Source organism: Leucopleurus acutus (genome assembly GCF_964270905.1).
Source record: "Leucopleurus acutus genome assembly, chromosome: 17".
Taxonomy (NCBI): domain Eukaryota; kingdom Metazoa; phylum Chordata; class Mammalia; order Artiodactyla; family Delphinidae; genus Leucopleurus; species Leucopleurus acutus.
The window spans coordinates 28296367-28320062 of record NC_139159.1 but is presented as its reverse complement, the minus strand read 5'-3'; the positions used below and the strand labels follow the sequence as shown (position 1 = coordinate 28320062).

General features: G+C 35.7%; 1 protein-coding gene across 2 annotated transcripts in view; it reads right to left on the bottom strand.

Moving 5' to 3' along the window:
• Positions 1-23696, bottom strand: part of LRRCC1 (leucine rich repeat and coiled-coil centrosomal protein 1) — a 42250-nt gene extending 18554 nt beyond the window's left edge. The window contains exons 1-9 of one of the 2 annotated variants that reach the window (XM_082858838.1): positions 23591-23696; positions 21082-21287; positions 20704-20769; positions 16222-16389; positions 14062-14237; positions 13899-13961; positions 9311-9507; positions 8888-9035; positions 7787-7935 (exon numbers count right to left, since the gene is read on the bottom strand). In XM_082858838.1, the coding sequence (XP_082714964.1) occupies positions 7787-7935; positions 8888-9035; positions 9311-9507; positions 13899-13961; positions 14062-14237; positions 16222-16389; positions 20704-20769; positions 21082-21287; positions 23591-23679 (1262 nt within the window). In that variant the 5' untranslated portion in view covers positions 23680-23696. Of the gene's footprint in view, positions 1-7786; positions 7936-8887; positions 9036-9310; positions 9508-13898; positions 13962-14061; positions 14238-16221; positions 16390-17885; positions 18355-20703; positions 20770-21081; positions 21288-23590 lie in introns of those variants that run through there. The other variant, XM_082858839.1, reaches the window with a different exon arrangement.

Here is a 23696-nt window from a genome sequence, read left to right as displayed (position 1 = left end):
TAATTCCCTCTACTTTTTCTCCCTTTTATCCTGAGCCATGTGGATGAAAAGCTTTTGGTGCTCCAGCCAGGAGGCAGGGCTCTGCCTCTGAGGTAGGAGAGCCAACTTCAGGACACTGATCAACAAGAGACCTCCCAGCTCCACATAATATCAAACGGCGAAAATCTCCCAGAGACCTCCATCTTAACATCAGCACCCAGCTTCACTCAACGACCAGCAAGCCACAGTGCTGGAAAACCTATGCCAAACAACTAGCAAAACAGGAACACAACCCCACCCATTAGCAGAGAGGCTGCCTAAAATCATGATAAGGCCACAGACACCCCAAAACACACCACCAGACGTGAACCTGCCCACTAGAGAGACAAGATCCAGCCTCATCCACCACAACACAGGCACTAGTCCCCTCCACTAGGAAGCCTACACAACCCACTGAACCAACCTTAGCCACTGGAGACAGACATCAAAAACAGGAGGAACTACGAACCTGCAGCCTGCAAAAAGGAGACCCCAAACACAGTAAGATAAGCAAAATGAGAAGACAGAAAAACACACAGCAGATAAAGGAGCAAGATAAAAATGCACCAGACCTAAGAAATGAAGAGGAAATAGGCAGTCTACCTGAAAGAGAATTCAGAATAATGATAGTAAGGTTGATCCGAAATCTTGGAGATAGAATGGACAATAGATTGGACAAAATGCAAGAATCAGTTAACAAGGACCTAGAAGAACTAAAGATGAAACAAGCAACGATGAACAACACAATAAATGAAATTAAAAGTACTCTAGATGGGATCAATAGCAGAATAACTGAGGCAGAAGAACGGATAAGTGACCTGGAAGATAAAATAGTGGAAATAACTACTGCAGAGCAGAATAAAGAAAAAAGAATGAAAAGAACTGAGGACAGTCTCAGAGACCTCTGGGACAACATTAAACGCACCAACATTCGAATTATAGGGGTTCCAGAAAAAGAAGAGAAAAAGAAAGGGACTGAGAAAATATTTGAAGAGATTATAGTTGAAAACTTCCCTAACATGGGAAAGGAAATAGTTAATCAAGTCCAGGAAGCACAGAGAGTCCCATACAAGATAAATACAAGGAGAAATACGCCAAGACACATATTAATCAAACTGTCAAAAATTAATACAAAGAAAGCATATTAAAAGCAGCAAGGGAAAAACAACAAATAACACATAAGGGAATCCCCATAAGGTTAACAGCTGATCTCTCAGCAGAAACCCTACAAGCCAGAAGGGAGTGGCAGGACATACTGAAAGTGATGAAGGAGAAAAACATGCAGCCAAGACTACTCTACCCAGCAAGGATCTCATTCAGATTTGATGGAGAAATTAAAACCTTTACAGACAAGCAAAAGCTGAGAGAGTTCAGCACCACCAAACCAGCTTTACAACAAATGCTAAAGGATCTTTTCTAGGCAAGAAACACAAGAGAAGGAAAAGACCTATAATAACGAACCCAAAACAATTTAGAAAATGGGAATAGGAACATACATATCGATAATTACCTTAAATGTAAATGGACTAAATGCTCCCACCAAAAGACACAGATTAGCTGAATGGATACAAAAACAAGATCCTTATATATGCTGTCTACAAGAGACCCACTTCAGACCTAGAGACACATACAGACTGAAAGTAAGGGGATGGAAAAAGATATTCCATGCAAATGGAAGCCAAAAGAAAGCTGGAGTAGCAATTCTCATATCAGACAAAATAGACTTTAAAATAAGGACTATTAAAAGAGACAAAGAAGGACACTACATAATGATCAAGGGATCGATCCAAGAAGAAGATATAACAATTGTAAATATTTATGCACCCAACATAGGAGCACCTCAATACATAAGGCAAATACTAACAGCCATAAAAGGGGAAATCGACAGTAACACATTCATAGTAGGGGACTTAAACACCCCACTTTCACCCATGGACAGATCATCCAAAATGAAAATAAATAAGGAAACACAAGCTTTAAATGATACATTAAACAAGATGGACTTAATTGATATTTATAGGACACTCCATCCAAAAACAACAGAATACACACTTTTCTCAAGTGCTCATGGAACATTCTCCAGAATAGATCATATCTTAGGTCACAAATCAAGCCTTGGTAAATTTAAGAAAACTGAAATTGTATCAAGTATCTTTTCTGACCACAATGCCATGAGACTAGATATCAATTACAGGAAAAGATCTGTAAAAAATACAAACACATGGAGGCTAAACAATACACTACTTAATAATGAAGATATCACTGAAGAAATCAAAGAGGAAATCAAAAAATACTTAGATACAAATGACAATGGAGACACAACGACCCAAAACCTGTGGGATGCAGCAAAAGCAGTTCTAAGGGGGAAGTTTATAGCAATACAAGCCCATCTTAAGAAGCAGGAAACATCTCGAATAAACAACCTAACCTTGCACCTCAAGCAATTAGAGAAAGAAGAACAAAAAACCACAAAGCTAGCAGAAGGAAAGAAATCATAAAAATCAGATCAGAAATAAATGAAAAAGAAATGAAGGAAACAATAGCAAAGATCAATAAAACTAAAAGCTGGTTCTTTGAGAAGATAAACAAAATAGATAAACCACTAGCCAGACTCATCAAGAAAAAAAGGGAGAAGACCCAAATCAATAGAATTAGAAATGAAAAAGGAGAGGTAACAACTGACACTGCAGAGATAAAAGAGATCATGAGAGATTACTACAAGCAACTCTATGCCAATAAAATGGACAATCTGGAAGAAATGGACAAATTCTTAGAAATGCACAACCTGCCAAGACTGAATCAGGAAGAAATAGAAAATATGAACAGACCAATCACAAGCACTGAAATTGAAACTGTGATTAAAAACCTTCCAACAAAGAAAAGCCCAGGACCAGATGGCTTCACAGGCGAATTCTATCAAACATTTAGAGAAGAGCTAACACCTATCCTTCTCAAACTCTTCCAAAATATAGCAGAGGGAGGAACACTCCCAAACTCCTTCTACGAGGCCACCATCACCTTGATACCAAAACCAGACAAGGATGTCACAAAGAAAGAAAACTACAGGCCAATATCACTGATGAACATAGATGCAAAAATCCTCAACAAAATACTAGCAAACAGAATCCAACAGCACATTAAAAGGATCATACACCATGATCAAGTGGGGTTTATTCCAGGAATGCAAGGATTCTTCAATATACGCAAATCTATCAATGTGATAAACCATATTAACAAATTGAAGGAGAAAAACCATATGATCATCTCAATAGATGCAGAGAAAGCTTTTGACAAAATTCAACACCCATTTATGATAAAAACCCTGCAGAAAGTAGGCATAGAGGGAACTTTCCTCAACATAATAAAGGCCATATATGACAAGCCCACAGCAAACATCATCCTCAATGGTGAAAAACTGAAAGCATTTCCACTAAGATCAGGAACAAGACAAGGTTGCCCACTCTCACCACTATTATTCAACATTGTTTTGGAAGTTTTAGCCACAGCAATCAGAGAAGAAAAGGAAATAAAAGGAATCCAAATCGGAAAAGAAGAAGTAAAGCTGTCACTGTTTGCAGATGACATGATCCTATACATAGAGAACCCTAAAGATGCTACCAGAAAACTACTAGAGCTAATCAATGAATTTGGTAAAGTGGCAGGATACAAAATTAATGCACAGAAATCTCTGGCATTCCTATATACTAATGATGAAAAATCTGAAAGTGAAATCAAGAAAACACTCCCATTTACCATTGCAACAAAAAGAATAAAATATCTAGGAATAAACCTACCTAAGGAGACAAAAGACCTGTATGCAGAAAATTATAAGACACTGATGAAAGAAATTAAAGATGATACAAATAGATGGAGAGATATACCATGTTCTTGGATTGGAAGAATCAACATTGTGAAAATGACTCTACTACCCAAAGCAATCTATAGATTCAATGCAATCCCTATCAAACTACCACTGGCATTTTTCACAGAACTAGAACAAAAAATTTCACAATTTGTATGGAAACACAAAAGACCCCGAATAGCCAAAGCAATCTTGAGAACGAAAGAAGGAACTGGAGGAATCAGGCTCCCTGACTTCAGACTATACTACAAAGCTACAGTTATCAAGATGGTATGGTACTGGCACAAAAACAGAAAGATAGATCAATGGAATAGGATAGAAAGCCCAGAGATAAACCCATGCACATATGGACACCTTATCTTTGATAAAGGTGGCAGTAATGTACAATGGAGAAAGGACAGCCTCTTCAATAAGTGGTGCTGGGAAAACTGGACAGGTACATGTAAAAGTATGAGATTAGATCACTCCCTAACACCATACACAAAAATAAGCTCAAAATGGATTAAAGACCTAAATGTAAGGCCAGAAACTATCAAACTCTTAGAGGAAAACATAGGCAGAACACTCTATGACATAAATCACAGCAAGATCCTTTCTGACCCACCTCCTAGAGTAATGGAAATAAAAACAAAAATAAACAAATGGGACCTAATGAAACTTCAAAGCTTTTGCACAGCAAAGGAAACCATAAACAGGACCAAAAGACAACCCTCAGAATGGGAGAACATATTTGCAAATGAAGCAACCGACAAAGGATTAATCTCCAAAATTTACAAGCAGCTCATGCAGCTCAATAACAAGAAAACAAACAACCCAATCCAAAAATGGGCAGAAGACCTAAATAGACATTTCTCCAAAGAAGATATACAGACTGCCAACAAACACATGAAAGAATGCTCAACATCATTAATCATTAGAGAAATGCAAATCAAAACTACAATGAGATATCATCTCACACCAGTCAGAATGGTCATCATCAAAAAATCTAGAAACAATAAATGCTGGAGAGGGTGTGGAGAAAAGGGAACACTCTTGCACTGCTGGTGGGAATGTGAATTGGTTCAGCCACTATGGAGAACAGTATGGAGGTTCCTTAAAAAACTACAAATAGAACTACCATATGACCCAGCAATCCCACTACTGGGCATATACCCTGAGAAAACCAAAATTCAAAAAGAGTCATGTATCAAAATGTTCATTGCAGCTCTATTTACAATAGCCCGGAGATGGAAACAACCTAAGTGCCCGTCATCGGATGAATGGATAAAGAAGATGTGGCACATATATACAATGGAATATTACTCAGCCATAAAAAGAAATGAAATTGAGCTATTTGTAATGAGGTGGATAGACCTAGAGTCTGTCATACAGAGTGAAGTAAGTCAGAAAGAAAAAGACAAATACCGTATGCTAACACATATATATGGAAATTAAGAAAAAAAATGTCATGAAGAACCTAGGGGTAAAGCAGGAATAAAGACGCAGACCTCCTAGAGAACGGACTTGAGGTTATGGGAGGGGGAAGGGTGAGCTGTGACAGGGCGAGAGAGAGTCATGGGCATATACACACTAACAAACGTAGTAAGGTAGATAGCTAGTGGGAAGCAGCCGCATGGCACAGGGATATTGACTCGGTGCTTTGTGACAGCCTGGAGGGGTGGGATAGGGAGGGTGGGAGGGAGGGAGACGCAACAGGGAAGACATATGGGAACATATGTTTATGTATGACTGATTCACTTTGTTATAAAGCAGAAACTAACACACCATTGTAAAGCAATTATACCCCAATAAAGATGTTAAAAAAAAAAAAAAAAAGAGATAAGGGCCTAAACTGATGCAACCGTCTGGGGACAGAGAGGAGATAGTTCAACACCGTTTAAGCAGAATGAAGACGGTATCAATACCAACTGGTTATGAAGTTTGAGAAAGAGAAAGGAAGCAAAAAAAATCATTCTGAAATTTCTAGCTTTGGTGGCTGACTGGAACACCATTTATTAGAACAAAGAATACAGAATAAGGGAGCAGGAAAAAGTCAACCTAAGGACATGCTGATCTTAAGACACTTACAAGCAATGTAGACAAGAAATTTTTAGTAGATGATTAGATGAACAATTTGTTAATCAAGGAGGCCTATAAAACAGATAAAAGGTTTGGGAGCTTATTGGTTAGGTATTAAAAGCATAGTAAAGAAGATTCACTTTTTGAGATAATATATATTCACAGCATGGTACCTAGATGCTAGACCCTGCCTTAGGTATGAGGAAAACAGAGTCCCTACTAAGTCACATAAGGAATATGAAGATTGGTGAGGATCTAATCCCCAAAAAACATTTGGGGTATAAATGAAAAAAGAATCAGAAAAGATTGAAGATGAATTTCCAAGAGAACAACAAATATGTAACACAGGGAACATGGCACAACAGCAAAGAGGTTAAAGAAGGATAAAGATGAGGTGTGTCCAAAGCTTTCCAATTAAAATAGAATTTGGCTAGCAACCCCAGACATAACTTCCTCTAATATTCCACTAGATAATACCTACAAAACAGAATAAAACAAAAATTCATATACATATGACTCTAAACAAGAGAAAACATAGTGCCAAAATCAGGGAGGAATTTCAACAATAAGGCAAATGGAACTAACTTAAAATAATAACAGCTCTTAGAACACTCAGGCTTTGCCTTGTATCTTTCTGGATTAAAAAAAAAAAGATATACCCTCTCTTTCATTCTATGACTGTGACTCATTGAGTCACACAGTCTCTACAAATCTATCATTAAACCATGTTGGCTACCGATGCACCTACTGCAAACAAAAGTGCTGTTTCTTCTGAGATGGTCAGAGGACAGTTATTTTATCCATTCTGTTCCTTTACGCCTGTCCAGCACTGTCTTGTATAAGGCAAGAAATTGGTGGGTAGTGGTGGTTTGGCTAGTAATAGCACAAAGCATCGTAGCTTGCGTAATTACAGAGGTTTTCATGGAACACGTTTGGTATTGTAATTTTCCTTATATTCCATAAGTACAAAGAATCAGAGAATCAGGTAGTGAGGGGTAGAAAATACCACATCAGTACCACACAACTTTACTAGTTAAATGCTTAAAAGAACCTGGGAATTGGGCTGGGAGCCGTGTACATCAACTTACTAATGAATGAAGATTGTAGGAAGGGAATTATCTACTATATAAGCAGCTAAGAAATGAAACCAAGAGCAACTTCCTAAGCCCTATTTGTTGGCAAACACCAAGTCTAGAAACCCGGTGCTCATTCAAGGAGAAGAGATAAAAATTGAAAGGAATCCCATGGAAAAAATCTTATAACCTTTTAAGGAAAAGCATAACTTTTGAAATACTTGCCTATAGGAAACAGAAGAAAAAAGTTATTGTTATTTCAGAAAACCGTTTGGTATTCGCACATCTTGGAATAAGACAATCCTGTATTACATAATTTACTACAGGAAAAAAAAGATAAAACGGGAAATGGAATAAGATGGAATGAAAACATTAGAATTAAGAAACTTGGGTTATCTGGTACTGAAGCCCATTGTTGAGAAGAATATGCAACAGAGACTGATTATGACCCAGAATGCCTAAAGAAAAAATGTGCCAAGCCCCGTCCTTTACAGAAAAAGTCTGCCAATCCCAGCTCTACACTCTTCCTGTTTTTCACTTATAATACTTTTTTTTTATCGATCTGACATCTCCCAGCTTGAGGGCTCAAATTAATATCCTGAATCCTTTGTTAATGTAAAAAACTGACAAAGCCCTAAATCTTTAAGTTAGTTCAAACTAAAACCATATGCATAGTTTTTTTTTATCATACTACAGCTAGTTTAAACTAAGGCGTTCCAAGTTCAGCATTCTTTGTGCTATGAGATAACTTAAGGTTTACAGACTTTCCCCTTACCTATCTGTAGTAAGAAGAGCCAGGCTATGAATATCTTTTTTTTCATTTGCATGTTTATGCAGTTCATCAATATAATCCATAAGTTTCTTTTCAGTTTGTTCAGCTTTCCATCTCTTCTCTCTCTCTTGATCTAGTTCCTCAACTAGTGCCTGAAAGAAAACAATATTGTTATGTGAAATTGGAAAAGTTACCTAACCTCTCACTGCCTCAATTTTCTCATTTATAATGTGGGAATAAGAGCATCTAATTCAAAGGGCTGTGGTGAGAATTAACCAAAAGAATGGAAGTAAAGCATGCAGAACAGTGTCTGGCACAAAATATCCACTCAATAGATGTTAGCTGCTATTATTATTGTCATAATGATTTTTATTATTTTCTAAATATTAAGGCCTTTATACCTAAGAATAAGGAGACAAAACCAATAGCATGAAAGATGTGAACTGTTTCAAAAAGTAATCATACTATTGGAAGAATAGTGCACATTACAATCCTAAGTATAACCAGTTGTTCACAGTAAAATAAGGGTAAGTTAATAAAAAATATAAAATAAATCAATGTGTGCTAAAAATTCTTAACAACATGTGAATGATTAAGGAAAATATTGAAGAATTTTAAAATTCTTGAATGCCTCTTAATCTGGAATCCATGGGTCCAAAACTGGGTTTCAGGAGAGCCCATGAATACCCTGAAATTATATACAACATTTTATGAGTTTCTCTAAGGAAGTTTCTCTGCAAAAACCCATAGATTTCCTTAGATATTTAAAGGAGTCTGAGACTCATAAGTTAGGAATCACTGCTTTAGGAAGAATTCAAAAATTCAGACATGTTTTCTCCTCCACAAGCATACAACAAAATGATTTCACTGAAATCTGATCTTAAATAAATGTGTAATTTCCATTCCTTTAAAAATTACAAAAATAGTAACATTACACAAAATCTGGAAATCAGGAAGGGGAAAATAACCCAACCGCAACCCCCAATAAAATTACACAAAATATTTTTTTGCTCATAAAAACATGCATAGTTTTTCTGGGACTAACTTCGAATTTAAAAATAAGATTATTCATATCCAATTTTTTCTTAATCTCTTAAATCATACCCGGTAAGTGGCATTTTCTGAGCTACCGTTGTTTACTTTAATTATTTCAGTCTTCTGCTTTTCTGATTCTTCTAATATATTATTGTTCACTAAAGATGATCTTATGTGTAATTCTTTAAAGAAAGGTGGTTTCATTTTACGATTACAACTGCAAAGAAAAAACCACAAAAAATAACTCAATGAAATGTATAATACTTATAACTATTTTTCACAACTTAGGTAATGACAATCCAGCATAAAGAGAGCCTTTTCTATAAATTTATATGAAAGTACTGACTAAATTTGAGGCTGCAAGGCTGAAAACTCAAATCTTTTGACATTAGAATAGTAAAAAAAATATTACCATGAGATAGCTTTAAGAAAGAAGCCAGCAATAGTAACTTCTGTGTGCCTTATCTGAATTCCTAGAACTAAAAGAAGTACCTTATAAAAGCACTGTTGTTTTTACTGTGGCGCTTAACAGTTTGAATAGTTTTGGAATAATATGGGATTTTTGATCTTCGAGGAATTTTTCTATTGCATTCTTTTCTGTTTCCACAGTCACTTTCAGAAGTCACATCTGTGTCTCTTCTTGGTCTGAGATCTTTCTCAGGAACATTATCTATTAAAGAATTAGAAGTCTAGAATAAAAAAAAACAAAGTTTTTTAAAAGTTTAATTTGGTATAAAAGAACATAATTTGACATTTTCTAAAATGTTATAACTTTTTACAAGATTAAGGATTTATAAACTAGGTATGTTTGGAATTAAAGACAAAGGATTCAACTTCTGGTATGCACAAGTAAGCTCCTATGAGGTTGATGCTCTCAACATAACAATTACAAACTGGGGAAAAATACAAACAAAACAACAACAACACTACTTGGAATCCTGGAAAGTGAACAAAAGTAGTCTTATTCTAGAGGAGAGTAGACACCTGGAAATATGACCAGAATGGATTGTTTCTGCTTTATGGCTTTTATCCTAAGAAAACAGCACAATTGGCACTACGTAGGGAGTCTTAAAACTCAAGTGGGAAACCCACAAACTTTTGGGTCTGAAGAATCTGAGGATAGTATGGAATAGACTGCAAGAAGCCCAGCAAAGGATAAAAAAAAGCAGCAGTTAGTCAAAGCAAGTTAAATGCTTGCTATAACAAAACTATTAACACTCTTTGGAGGCCTATAGCAGCATCTCGATTCTCCACAAAGTAACATTCACACTGTCCAGGACAAAATCCAAAATTACTCACAGTAGGAAGAACCAGGAATATATGACCTATTCTCAAGAGAAATGACAATCAGTGGAGACCTGAGAGGACCTAAATGTTCAAATAAGCAGAGAAGAACTTTACAACAGTGATCATAAGTATGCTCAATGATATAAAAAGTGCTTATCATGAATGAAAAGGAAATTCAGCAGACAAGTAAAAATTATTTTAAAAAATGGAAATTTTACAACTGAAAAATACAATGTCTAAAGTAAAAATTGACTGGCTGGACTAATATAGAATGAGGTGATAAAAGAAAGAATATGTAAACCTGAAAAGAGTTCAGTGGACTTATTCAATATGAAGAATACAGAGAAAAAAAGTTGATAAAACCGACAGAGCATCAGGGGATTGTGGGACACCTCAAAAGGTCTAAATGGAATTTGAAAAAAGAGGAAAGAGAATGGGACAGAGAAATATTTGAAGCAATGATGTCCAAAAATTCCGAAATTGAGTGAAAACATAAATTTACATTGCATAATGATAAAAGAATCAGTTAAATAGGAAGAAAAAGTAGTCATAAATGTGTATGTGCTTAGTAAGAGAGCTTTAAAATATGACAAGCAAATGTTGAGAGAATTAAAGGAAGAAATAGACAAATCCACAATCATAGTTGAAGAATCTAACATCTCACATGCAACTGATAGAACTAGACAATAAAAATCAGTAAAATTAAAACTGCTGCTTATTAAAAGACCCTTAAGGAAGTGAATAGCAACCCACAGATTGGGAGAAAATATATCTGACAAAACATTAGTATTCAAGATATAAAATGAATTCCTATAACTCAGTAATAGACTAATCACTCAATAAAAATGTGGGCAAAATTTCTGAACACTGCACAAAAGATTCAATAAGTACATGAAAAAGTGCTTAACATCACTGATCATTAGTGAAATGCAAATTAAAGTCACAATGAATATCAGTATATACCTACTAGAATGGCTAAAATAAAATCAGTGCTAACACCAAACATTGGTGAGGATATGGAACGACTGGAACAGTCAGTTTACATTGTTGGTGGGAATAAAATGGAACAATCACCTTGGGAAAGCTCTGGCAGTTTCTTATATAACTAAACAAACACCTACCCTATAATCTAGAAATTCTAGTTCTAGCTATTTACTGAAGAGAAATGAAGACCTAAGTTCACAAAAAGACTTGTACTGTAATTTCATAGCAGTTTTATCCACAAACCTGGAAAGAACCCAGTGGTATATCAATAGGGATAATGGAAAAATAAACTGTGGTATACCCATACAACGGAATACCACGCAGCGATAAAAACAAACTACTGATACACATAATAATGGACTGATTTCAAGGTTATTCTGAGTGAAAGAGGCCTTACACAAAAGAGTATATACACTGTATGATTCCACTTATAGTAGGTTCTGGAAGGAGTATTAAATAGTCTATAGTCAAAAAAAATGAGAAAAGTGATGGCGAGGGTGGGAAGTGCAGTAGAGGAACCCCTGTGAGCAGCAGCACAAGGGAACATTTTAGGACAGTGACGCTCACCTTCATAAACGTTTGGGTAACAGGCCTATGTACTGTCAATTCAGGGAATACACACATCTCTATTTTACATCAAAAGTAAAAAAAAAAAAAAGTGAAAGTAAAAAAAACTGTAAAAAAATACTGAACTATAATGATATGATATGCAGGCTTAAGTATTTAGGGGGAAGTATACTGATACGTGTGATTCACTTTAAAATGTGTCATAAAATAAGATAGTTTGATAAATGAGTAGATGGATAGACATATGATGAAATAAGTAGAGTAAAATGTTGATGGTGGAATCTAGTTGGTGGGTATCCTGCTAATTCACTAAGAAATTCTCTTAAATTTGCTCTAAGTTTTAAAATGTTCATAATAAAATGGTGGGGATAAAATGAAAACTTAAAGACAAAACAGCCTTTCACAGACAGAATTCTCAAAATCAGTGTAACAATTATAAGTCCAGTAATTAAGAAGAATAACCATCATTATATTATAGCATATTTTGAGTAACTTTATGACTTCACTTATAATTTAAGTGTATATATCAACTGAAATTCAAATTGTATGTTTACCCTTTATACCAAGTAAGTTAGCAAACAAGAAGTCCTTCTCCTAAACAATTTTATATGCATAGCAACAAATCATCCTTTTTCCTCCAGAGAGCTAGACTCCTATTCGTAGTTATAAAGTAGGAAGAATTATCACTAACTGAATAAGAAGCATGACAATGGAAAGAATACCAGATTGGATATCAGGACATTTGCGTTTGAAGTTCAACTCTGCCTCACTAAAATAAAGGACTCTTAAATAAACTGAGTTTCTTTTCTATATAACAAGAACAACGATATACTAATCTCTATCTACCTGATTGAGTTATTGTGAGAATGAAATGAGGATGGCATAAGAGAAGCTGAAAATTTCACTTCAAATTTAGGTTATTAAGCTTAAATCTAAGTTTTGACATTGAGAAAGAAGAGTCAGCCATTCTAAGATGGAAGATGAAACCTGAAGAGATGAAGAGCCTAGTACCTCAGTAATATGTTATCAATGATGTCAAAGAATGCATCTGCCAGCATTCTTGTCCCAGTTCTACTACAATCTACCTCTGTGGCCCAAATTGAAATCTCTAGGGATTTTTGGCACACAGAATCCTTATAGTCTTATTCACGCACCCACCTAAGGTAGACCTCATGTTTATCAAGCATTGCTAATGTTATAGCTAAGACAATAGTTCAGGATTATTAACAACCCATCGAACCATAATCATTCCATAAGCATTTTCCACTACCCACCCCCATTTTGAGAAAAAATTTAAATATTAAAATTCAACTACAAATTTCTAGGTCAAACTGACTTTTGACTAATAGCCTTTTGGGCCTATCCCACAGTCTTTCTCCTCCATGTCCAGGTAGGGGATAAAGGAAAAATCCGTTGCATTCTGGGAGGTGTAGTGTTCAAGGAAACAACTGTCAGTATAGGTCAGAGCAAGGATGCTAGAGAGAAGGTTGGAGACTCAAATAGTAGTAAATTCTAGGAATTACGGATCAACCACATAGTTCAAAATTTCTAAAAACCAGAGAACTAGTAGCAGGAGTAAAAAAGGATTAGTATTTCAAGAAAGCAGAGGTTATTTGGTAAGGGTCTGCTGTAAACAGGAATTGAAGCAGGAATTATATAAAATAACTTGCCATTTAGCTATAGGTTATAGAAGTGGCTTTGACCATGAAACAACTGAAGAGAAAGTAGAGGCCAAAAGTAGCTCACATATCCTCTATGTTAGTAAGCACTGAATCCAAAGAGTTCTATTTACTTGAAATAAAAGGTGGGTGGGTGGAAATAATAACAAATAATTCCTTTGTTGCAGAACAACAAAAGAATTACATAATGAAGATTTGAAGGAGGACATTAAGGAAAATGAGTGAAAAAAGTATGTTTTTTCTACCACTACTACTACAATAGAATCCTATTTTAAAGAAAAAAAATAAACATACACACCAATGCAATAAATATAGACTGTTTCTGGTGGGTCAGCTTGTATGCAATTTTATTGCACATTTTTTTTACTATTTTTTTCTCCAACAAACACACTGCTTAGAAAAGTAGGAAAAATATTTACTTCACTGAGAAGCTGTAAAATTTGGTCATCTAATTTCTGAAGTTTCATCTCATTCTGAAAATCATTTTCATTATTAACTTTCTCTGGCTCAGAAGGACACACAGATATAAAGGATGTCAAACCAGTATCTGCTGGTGTACTTACAAAGTGATCCAAGGGAGCTACCTCATCGATAGGTGGTGTTACCACTGGCATACCATCAGAGATCTAGGACACAGAAACAAACCAAAATCCTTTAAATTTACATTTATTTATTAATTAAAATCTGAAGATATCTTTTATATTAGGAAAAAAAAACATACTATACCTCATTTTCACTTATATTTAGGGGAGAGTCAGAAGAAACTAAATTATCCGAAAGACCTTCAAAGCACTGTAGGTGTGATGAGTTTATTTCTGCCATATTTACTGGTTCACCAAATATGTTCTTACAATCTAGGATTCTAAGCTGTGGCAAAGTCTGGAGCATAACTGCTCTGTACCCTTGGAAACAAATCATTCAAAATGAAAACTCAAGCATAAAAAGAAAGGTTAATTATTTCTAGAATGAAGTAAATTTATCAGCTACCAGATATATCACCTGAATGATAAAATTAGTCCTGGAATGCAACTAATAAACGTGTAATAAAAAACTACTTAGTTCTTCTCCAGTACATAATCATTAAATACAAAACAAACAAAACACTACCCCCCAATCCCTCCCAAACAACCCTCCTGATGAAAAGTCAGAAAGTTAAAAAATCATCATTTCTGGATCTATCTTTTATAAAATTGCTGTAAAGCTATAAATGCATGAAACCAGTAGCGATTTATTCCAGACAGAAAACCAAATATAGCTCTTGTTTATTTGTAATATGATTAGTACAGATGTAAATCAGGATGATGAGAATAACAATCAGAGAAGCAAGAATTTTGCTAGTGAGGCCATAAGCATTAACAAACTTAAACATTCCTACTTTCTCCTCTTAAATTCTATATAACTAGGATTAAAACAGACAATCTATCAAGTATTTAAGAATATGTTTATTTTCCCTAATTACATATGAGAAGTCTGGCAAATTAACATTAATTTGGTGTTTAGGCTAATAGAAACACTTCAATTTTGATAAATTTTAAAACCAAGTAAAATAAAGTGGTTGGAAGAACTACAAAAGAAAGAAGTCTGGAAAATTCATGTTAGAAATTTTGAGGAAAGAAAAGTAATTTCAGTAATAATTCTGGGGGGAAGGCAACTGTGTTCAGAGAACTACCTCATCTAGGAAAGAAAGTGAAAAACAAAGGTTCAAACTATAGGAACTAGAGGTTCTTGAGATGAGATTATTAGGAAAAAAATCCAACTTGTGGGTCAGTAAATTAAAGTTGTCTTAGGAATAAGGTTTTTTTTCCAAGAAAAGAGTTTCCCCCCAAAATGGAAATCTGCTCTGATTTTTAGGGAGACTCTATCATTATATGGGCTTAGGAAAATAGTTGATCTCAAATCTAATATATTCTTCTGCAAAGTAAAATTATCAAAATAGGTTTCCATTCTGGGAAAAGCCTTCTCATAGCTGCATATTAATGAGAACACAGCCTCTGCAGCCAACTTCTACCCAAACACATCTTTAGAATGTATATTCATATTCTACGTTTGTATCTTATTGTTGGGTTAAGCACTTTGAGATAAATAAGTTCTAGAAATGGCAGTCTGGTCTGCTTTATCTTTGCCAACCTCAATGATTTTGAATTAGATCAAATGGCATTTCAGCAGCATCTTCTATATATCTTGTATCTTAATAAGTCTAAGCTCATATTAAGTTTAAGATTTCTTCTTAAAAAAGTCATTTACTTGTTAATAATTTAACACATTCACATGGTGTAAAATTCAAAAGGTATTCAGTAAAAAGTTTTCCTAACATTTCCTGATTCCTAGATGCCCTTTTCTCATTTCCTGATCCCTACCTACCTAATACTGAAGTTAGCCACTATTATCAGATTTTTGTGTATCCTTCTAGGTATTTTATATATATATATACTCAGCAAACACACACACACACACGTTATCCTTTGCACACAGATGGGAGCGTATTATACACAATGTTTCGCAACTTGCTTTTCTTTCTCTTAACAGTAATATATCTTGGAGATAAGTGCTTATCAGTAGCTAAAGAGATTCTATATTCTTTTTTATGGCTGCTTAGTATTATACTATAAGAATATATCATAAGCACAATTTAATTTTGAGGCATTCACTTATCAAATATAAAACTGTCTAAAGAGAATTACTTATCTCTTCAGCTTGTGTTCCTCTTTTAACAGCAATTTAATTTGTCTTATAAAATAATTTATTTGCAATTATACTTTTCCAAATACATAATAAAAAGTTGCAAAGCTTAAGACAAATTCAAGGAGGTCATAAATACAAGTTGCAGGAAATAAAGGAGCTCTGAAAATCAACTGTTACAAAAAGTATTAAATTAATTGATCATACCTGGCAAATGACAGACAGGATTATCTTCTCCATTTTTCTCCAAAATAAGATTAGTCAAGAAGCGCAATCCTACCGTACACTGAAGTAGGTGATGGATACTATCTATACAATTACTATGTAGGTCAATATATCTAAGTTTATGTTTAATTCCATGAAGGGGCATCAAACCTGCAACAGGAAAAAAAATGTTTTTGATGTCACAACAGTAATTTTTCTAACAGCTAACTAAAAATAATTTTTATATAGGTTGTATTTCAAGAGGCAAAGGAGTAGCATTAATAAGACCCTTCTGTAAACAGCTATATCTAATGAACAGGGTATCAGCAAAGTCAATTGTTGTTTTGAAGAAACAAAGGTTTGGCATCTCTTTGAGCCTTAGCCCAGGCGTACCTGGGCTGTTTAAACAAAACAAATGGGCCTCCCCAGGCCCATGTACTTTTATGAGAATAAGAATAAAGCGATGGCTTCAGGCTCTCAATCAACACATTATTTTTAATTAGGAGACATAAGCTAACACTCCAATTTCATTGGTTTGAGCATAAAATAAATATAAATAGCACCCATTTGATTTAGCTCCCTGGTAACATTTCTTGCATGAGATTATCTAGAGCATGGTAATGTTAGAAACTAGGTTTGTAGCAGAGGCTACTGGTTCCTGGCACATCTCCCTGGCCAGCCTGACTTCACTGCAGCTGTGGTGGACAGGGGCCATGCCTCAGAATTTTCTTTAAAATGGAGCTTGTTGAGCAAGAGTTTAGCTCAGAAATGTGAAGGAGTTAACACCTCCAGGAACCCCTCAACAAAAGGAGAATCATCCATGGCTGAATGCCCTAGCCTTCCTTCTTTTGGAAGGACCATTCTGAGATACACTCTACACTGTTCTGATGAAGGTCTTATTTTTCAATTTTGCCTAGTTTAGTACTCTCCATGTATAAATTCAACTTTACTCACCTTCCCCCCCCCCTTCAATTTCTTCAACCTGACTGGAATTCTCTCCTCAATGATCTTTATCATATCTGGCTAACTTCTACTCACCTTTTTTACAGGGTTGCCTCTTATTTTCTTCATAGTCCTCAACACTAACTTCTGTTCATCTGTCACACCCTCAGAAAAGTCTTTGACCACTACAGGATCAGATTTCCCGTCAAGCATTCTTATGAGTACTCAGCATTTCTTCTTAATTTACTACCACATTTCTAAGTTCCTGTTCCATGTTACTGGTTCTTTCTCTTATATTGCAACTTCATGTCCCTTTTACGTTTTGATTTTAAAGTGCCCCAGGGCGCATTCCTGGTCGCCCCCTCCTCTATTCATACACTCTTCAGAATCTCCTATAGTGTCACAGCAACAAACAGCACTGATGTGCCAAATCTACAACACCAACCCTGATGCCCTACCCCCAAATCGCAGGTCATACACATACACACACACATATCTAATAGGGCTCTCGAATTTAAGATAGGATCCTTCATTCTTACCCCTTCATCTCTAACCTGTTCCTCCTCCAATCTTCCCCATGTCAGGAAATAGTACCATCAACCACCTGTTACTACAAAGATAACTCTTAATTATCTTTGATTCCTTCTCCCTTCATCTCCTCATCTCAATCCATCAGCAAGTTCTATGAACTCCACATGCAAAACATAATGTATTTACTCCTCTACATTGTTTCCATCCTAGTCCAAGTCTCCATCATCTCTCATCCAGACCACGGGAAGAGCTTCTTGCCACCTGACTTTCACCGTCCTACTGAAGTCCATTCTTCACCCACTCAGCAGCCAAAGTGATCCTTTAAACAGATGTATTGAGTCACTTACTTGTTTAAAGCCTTCCAATGGTTTCCTATTGTACTTAGAATAATATACAAACTTTTTACCCTGCTTACGATGCTGTACGTGATCTGACTTTTGCCTGTTTTGTTATCTCTTTTCTTAGCACATTAATCCCTCATTTGCTATGCTCTAGCCACAGTAGCCTTCTTACTGCCTTTATCATGGCAAGCTTGATCATGCCTTAGTGTTTTTGTATGTTCTTAATCGTATGAACTGTCATTATTTACTTACTGAAGTGTTTCTGAACATATAAAATATTATCATTCTAAGAATTATCTATTAGAACTTATGTTTGCAGAAAATATATACAGTAGAGTTTGATGTGCTTTAACAAACATATACGGTTATGTAACCCCTACAATGGAGACACAGAACATTTTCACCACCCAAATCACTGTGTCCCTACGTAAATCAATCTTCTCTCCTCATCTTCAACCCCTGGTAACTAATGATCTCATTCTGCCCCTGTATCTTTGGTTTTGTCAGAATATCATATACATGGAATCATACAGCGTAATCTTTTGTGTCTGGCTCCTTTCACTTAGTATAATTATTTTTAGATTTATCTATGTTGCTGCATATATCAATAGTTCATTCCTTTTTATTGCCAAGTAGTGTTCCATCCTGTGGATGTATCACAATTTGTTTATCCATTTACCAGGTGATAGACAAATGGGTGGTTTCTAGTTTTTGGAGATTATGAATAATCATATAAACATGATTATATTAAAAAGTAATATAATCATATTAACATTCATGTACAGGTCTTTGATTAGACATGTTTTCATTTTTCTTAGGTAAACAACTAGAAGTAGAAATGCATGATTATACGCTAAGTATTTGTTTAACATTATAAGAAACCTTCAAACCGTTTTCCAAAGTAGTTTTACCATTTTGAATTCTACCAGTGATGTATGCAAGCTCTAGTTGCTCCACAATCTCACCAGTGTTTTGTATTTTAAGTTTTTAAAAGTATATCTACTCTAGTAGGTATGAAGTGGATCTCATTATGATTTTAATTTGCATTTCCTTAATTACTAAGGATGCTAAACATTTTTTTAAATCATGGGCTCGTTTGCAACTTGGATATCCTCTTGGGGAAGGGTCTGCTCAAATCTTTTGCTTATTTTTTGGGGTGGTTTGACATGATCTCATTTATTTGTTTTACTTCCCCACTACAATGTAAGCCCTGTGATAAGAACTTTATCTATTTGTTGTTGTTATTTTTTCATCACTATAGAAGTAAATGAATGAACTATATTATCCAAAATTAACATTTTTCAGTTAAGGAAATTGCATCCAAAGAACAATATACTTTGCTCAGCATCACACAGCAGAGACAGAGCTACAGTTAATACTCAATTCTAATACTTCCACATTTTGGGGGAAAAAGGTTTTTAAAAATTAAAATACTGTTGCTACTTTGGTTAAGGGTAGGGACTAGGTCATTGTATTTTATTCTTTTGTGTACTAAATACCTGGCATAGGGTCGTATTTTTCTAGCAGGGGAGAAGAACAAACAAATGAATAAGACTGTTTCAAATACTGATAAGGATTATGAAGATAATTAGAGAAATTCTGCTAGTTCTGACAGATAATTTTAAGAATTATCATAAAACTCCGTTCATTTTATCAGTGTATCACTTTAATCAATTAAAAGATTAACAAGTTTTAACCTTCTTATATATGGTAAAGTCAAAAAGAAAATTAAAAAAAAATCCTGGGACTTCCCTGGTGGTCCAGTGGTAAAGAGTCCACCTTCCAATGCAGGGGACGTGGGTTTGATCCCTGGTCAGGGAACTAAGATCTCACATGCTGCAGGGCAACTAAGCCTGCGTGCCACAACTATTGAGCACCTCAACTAGAGAGCCTGCATGCCACAAACTGCAGAGCCCATGCGCTCTGGAACCCGCGTGCCACAACTATGGAGCCCATGTGCCACAACTATGGAGCCCACGTGCCACAGCTAGAGAAGAAAAACCTGCATGCCACAGGTAGAGAGAAGCCCACACACCACAATAAAAGATCCCGCATGCCTCAACTAAGACCTGACACAGCCAAAAAAATAAATTAAATAAATAATAATAAATCTTTGAAAGAAAAACCTTGATTGTTAATTTGCTATAGCCTTTGGAATGCTAAATACCTACACTGTCCAATATGGTAGCACTAGCCACATGTGGCTTTTTAAATTTAAATAAAAATTTAATTAAAATTAAATAAAATTACAAATTCAGTTCCTCAGTGTACTAGCCACATTTCAAGTGCTCAAAGGCCATATCTGTCTACTGATTGCCATACCAGATAGCACAGATACAGGATATTTTCATCATTGTAAAAAGTTCTGCTGGAACTATCTCTCTCTACATAATAGTATATTAATTATCTAAGATTAAAACATTATTCTCCCAAAGTAGGTTCTTTCTAACCAAGTTTTTTCTGTTACTGATTACTCTGGTTTTTATTCCTAGTTTTTTATTCAGCTGTAGCTTTAGCACCAACAAAAAACAAATATGACTGAGAAACACCCTCTAGATAAGATTTTTGGTCAAAAACTGGATTATTCAGTTTTCAACATGCACAGCTCAGTCTAACTCATTATACATGGCAAATACTCAGCATTATAGAAAACATAAGCATATCAACTTACCACTAAGATCATTTATGTGGTTATAAGATAAATTCAGTCTAGTCAGATTAGTTAGTGCTTTAAGTCCTAAAACAAAATAAAGCCATTATAAGATTCAAATAATCAATTAATTAGTTATATAGTATTACAATACTATTTCAGACTGCTCTGAAGCAAATCTACAGTCTGATAACAGTGAAATCAATTCTGTTGGTATTTTACAAAATATATATTTTTTAAATTGATAACTTTTCTAGAAGAAAACTTTTTATGTAGAGTTTTAGGGTCAGTTTTGAAAAGTTTATGATAATACTTATCCCACTCTTTTGGGAAGAAGATGAAAAATGGACTTAAATCAACTCCCTTATGCAAAGTATTAGATGAAAATCACTTACAAACCTTCTATTCTTGTGATCAAATTGCAGGACAAGTTTAAAGTACGTAGTTTTGTCAGTGTGTTTAGCCCTTCAATTTGACTTATTTGATTAGATGACAGATCTAGATGTTGTAAATTCCAAATGTGATCAATGGCTTTGATCTTCGAGATGTTATTGCAATGAAGATTGACGGCACGAAGGGCTGAATCTAAAGATAACTCTGATATGCTACAAAGGAAAATATATATTTTCAAAAACAAGTAAAAAATGGATTTAAAAATCATGACCAAATAAATAAAATTAACCAAACAGCATGTAGATAGTAAGTATGTACTCTATTCATTCTATAATAAAATCCTTCCTACTTGTGGTAGCCTTGAAATGTCTCATAAGGTACACTGCTTCTTACAACTAACCAGTATTTTGGACCATTATCAAGAGAGGCAAGGGATACCGAGCATTTCTAGCTTTTATATGCAAACAAAGTCATCAGCACTAAGTGAAAGCAGTTATTTGTAAAGTCAGTTCCTGGAATCATAACACCCCAAATTCAAATCTGCACTCTACCACTTTTGCTGTGTTACTTGAGTAAATGAATTAACCTCTCTAAACCTGTTTCCTCTGCCCATTTAATCCTCACAACTCCAAGCAGTAGGTATCTAAAGATGCCACGGTTTACAGAAATTAAATAACTTGTCCAAATTCTTGTAGCTATTACCAAATTGAGTCAGTATAAATACAGATCTGGCACTGGAGTTTACAATCTTATTCTCTTCACTGTCTGCTATGTCTGTTTAACCCAGAATGTAGTTGATTTCAAAATAAACCATTAGTTATTGCTATTCGTAGTGAAACAGTCCCTGTCCTCCCTTGCTGAAATTTGGAAAGCATCTCCTCTAAATGGAACTCATCTCTTCATTCTGTCAATTACTGCTATTTTTAACTGGAACCTCTTCTGAAGATAGGAGTTCCAGGAATATAAACTACAGTGCACATAATTCAGAGATGCTTGAACTGGGACACACAATGTCATTGGCATCTGTTCTATGTTCTATAGCAGCTATAGTAAAGCTGTAGGAAATCTAGTAGCAGGAAAATGAGAAGTTTACCAGTCAGGGAGTAAAGGGAAAACAAGGAATTCAAGTTTGCTTCCAAATTTGCATTAAGAATCTCAAATTTAAAATTAAAACATTAAAAGTATGAATAAGTCACAAGGTCATTCAACTTATCCTTTAGTCTTCAGTCTGAAGCACATAAGAACCCCTGGCAGAAAAGATAAAGCATTTCTAAATTTCAAACTGGCAATCTCTAAATGTGACTGTTTCAAATATTTTCCAATTATCTTGCTTCTGTCATTTACTGAGCTATTACTTAATACCAGACGTTATGCTATTAACACATGCTCTTAATGACAGCCATCTAGTTTCTGAAGCATTTCGGTTTCTGGAAATTAGTATTGTGCATATAATGTAGTATAGCCGAAAAAGCAGACAGTGAAATTAGATAGAAATGGTTTTGAATTCAAACTTAATCCACCAGCTGCACGATGTTGGGAAAGTTATATAGATCCTCTGAATCTCAGATCTGTCCCTCGTAAAGTTACTACCTTGCAGAATTGTTGTGAGGATTTGTGATAATATATGTAACATGCACGCATAAATGGCATTCAGTAAATGGCAGCTATTATTAAATATAAATATTCTTTTGAAAAACACCTTCCTGGGGCTTTCTGGCAAATTTTAGATCAGGATCCAGAACAAGTTGCTTTAAGTATCAGCAAGGTGCACAGAGAGGGCAGGCAACAAAGGAACAGTATGTGGAAAGGCACAGAGAAGCCCACTATGGAACTGCCCGCTTGTAGCTTAGTGTGGCTAATCACAGGGTGTAACCGGAGAAAGGGTAAGAGGTAAGACTGAAAAGGCAGCGAGGGACCAATCAGCAACGCAGAACCAAGAGCCTAGTATCGTGAACAAATTTGGGCTGCATGAAAGAGGAAAGCAGTGAACTAAATATGTTATGTTTAGTATTTTCAAGAAGTATAACAGTATATGTATCACAGGGCTCTGCAAAGTAATTGGACCAGGAGCTAAGACAATCAAGGCAAAACCAATGAAGAGCAGCAAACTCTTGCTTTACGGCTGCCAGAGATACTACTTTGCCACTTTCTGTCATAGAGAAAGAGCAAAGGATAGGACAGAACCCGCGAAGACCAACAATTATAGGGCAAGCAAAGAAATAGTTGCCAGCAAAGAAAGGAGAACCAGCGAAGAAGGGAGGATGGTCAAACGCCGGCAGGGAACCAGGACGTGGGGCAGTTTCCAGGGTGCTCATTAGTCCCTGGAGGAAAGGAAAGGGGGCTCATTGGATTTGGATCTGGCACTTCAGCAGCGCAGTTGTGGCGGAGAACGCCGGGCGACAGCCAGACGCCTTCGTGTGCGGTCTCGGTAAAGCTGCCCCGCGCCTCCGCTCCACCGAGGCCGCCCGCCGCCCTCGGCCCCTGCCGTGCGGTCTCCGGTAAAGCTGCCCTTTACCTCCGCAGGCCTTTGTCCATGAAGCACAGATCCCCGCAGCGGCTCTCGCCGTCCTCATTCTCGACTTCCGGCTCCACCGGCGCCTCCATGGCACCGGCGACGGCGA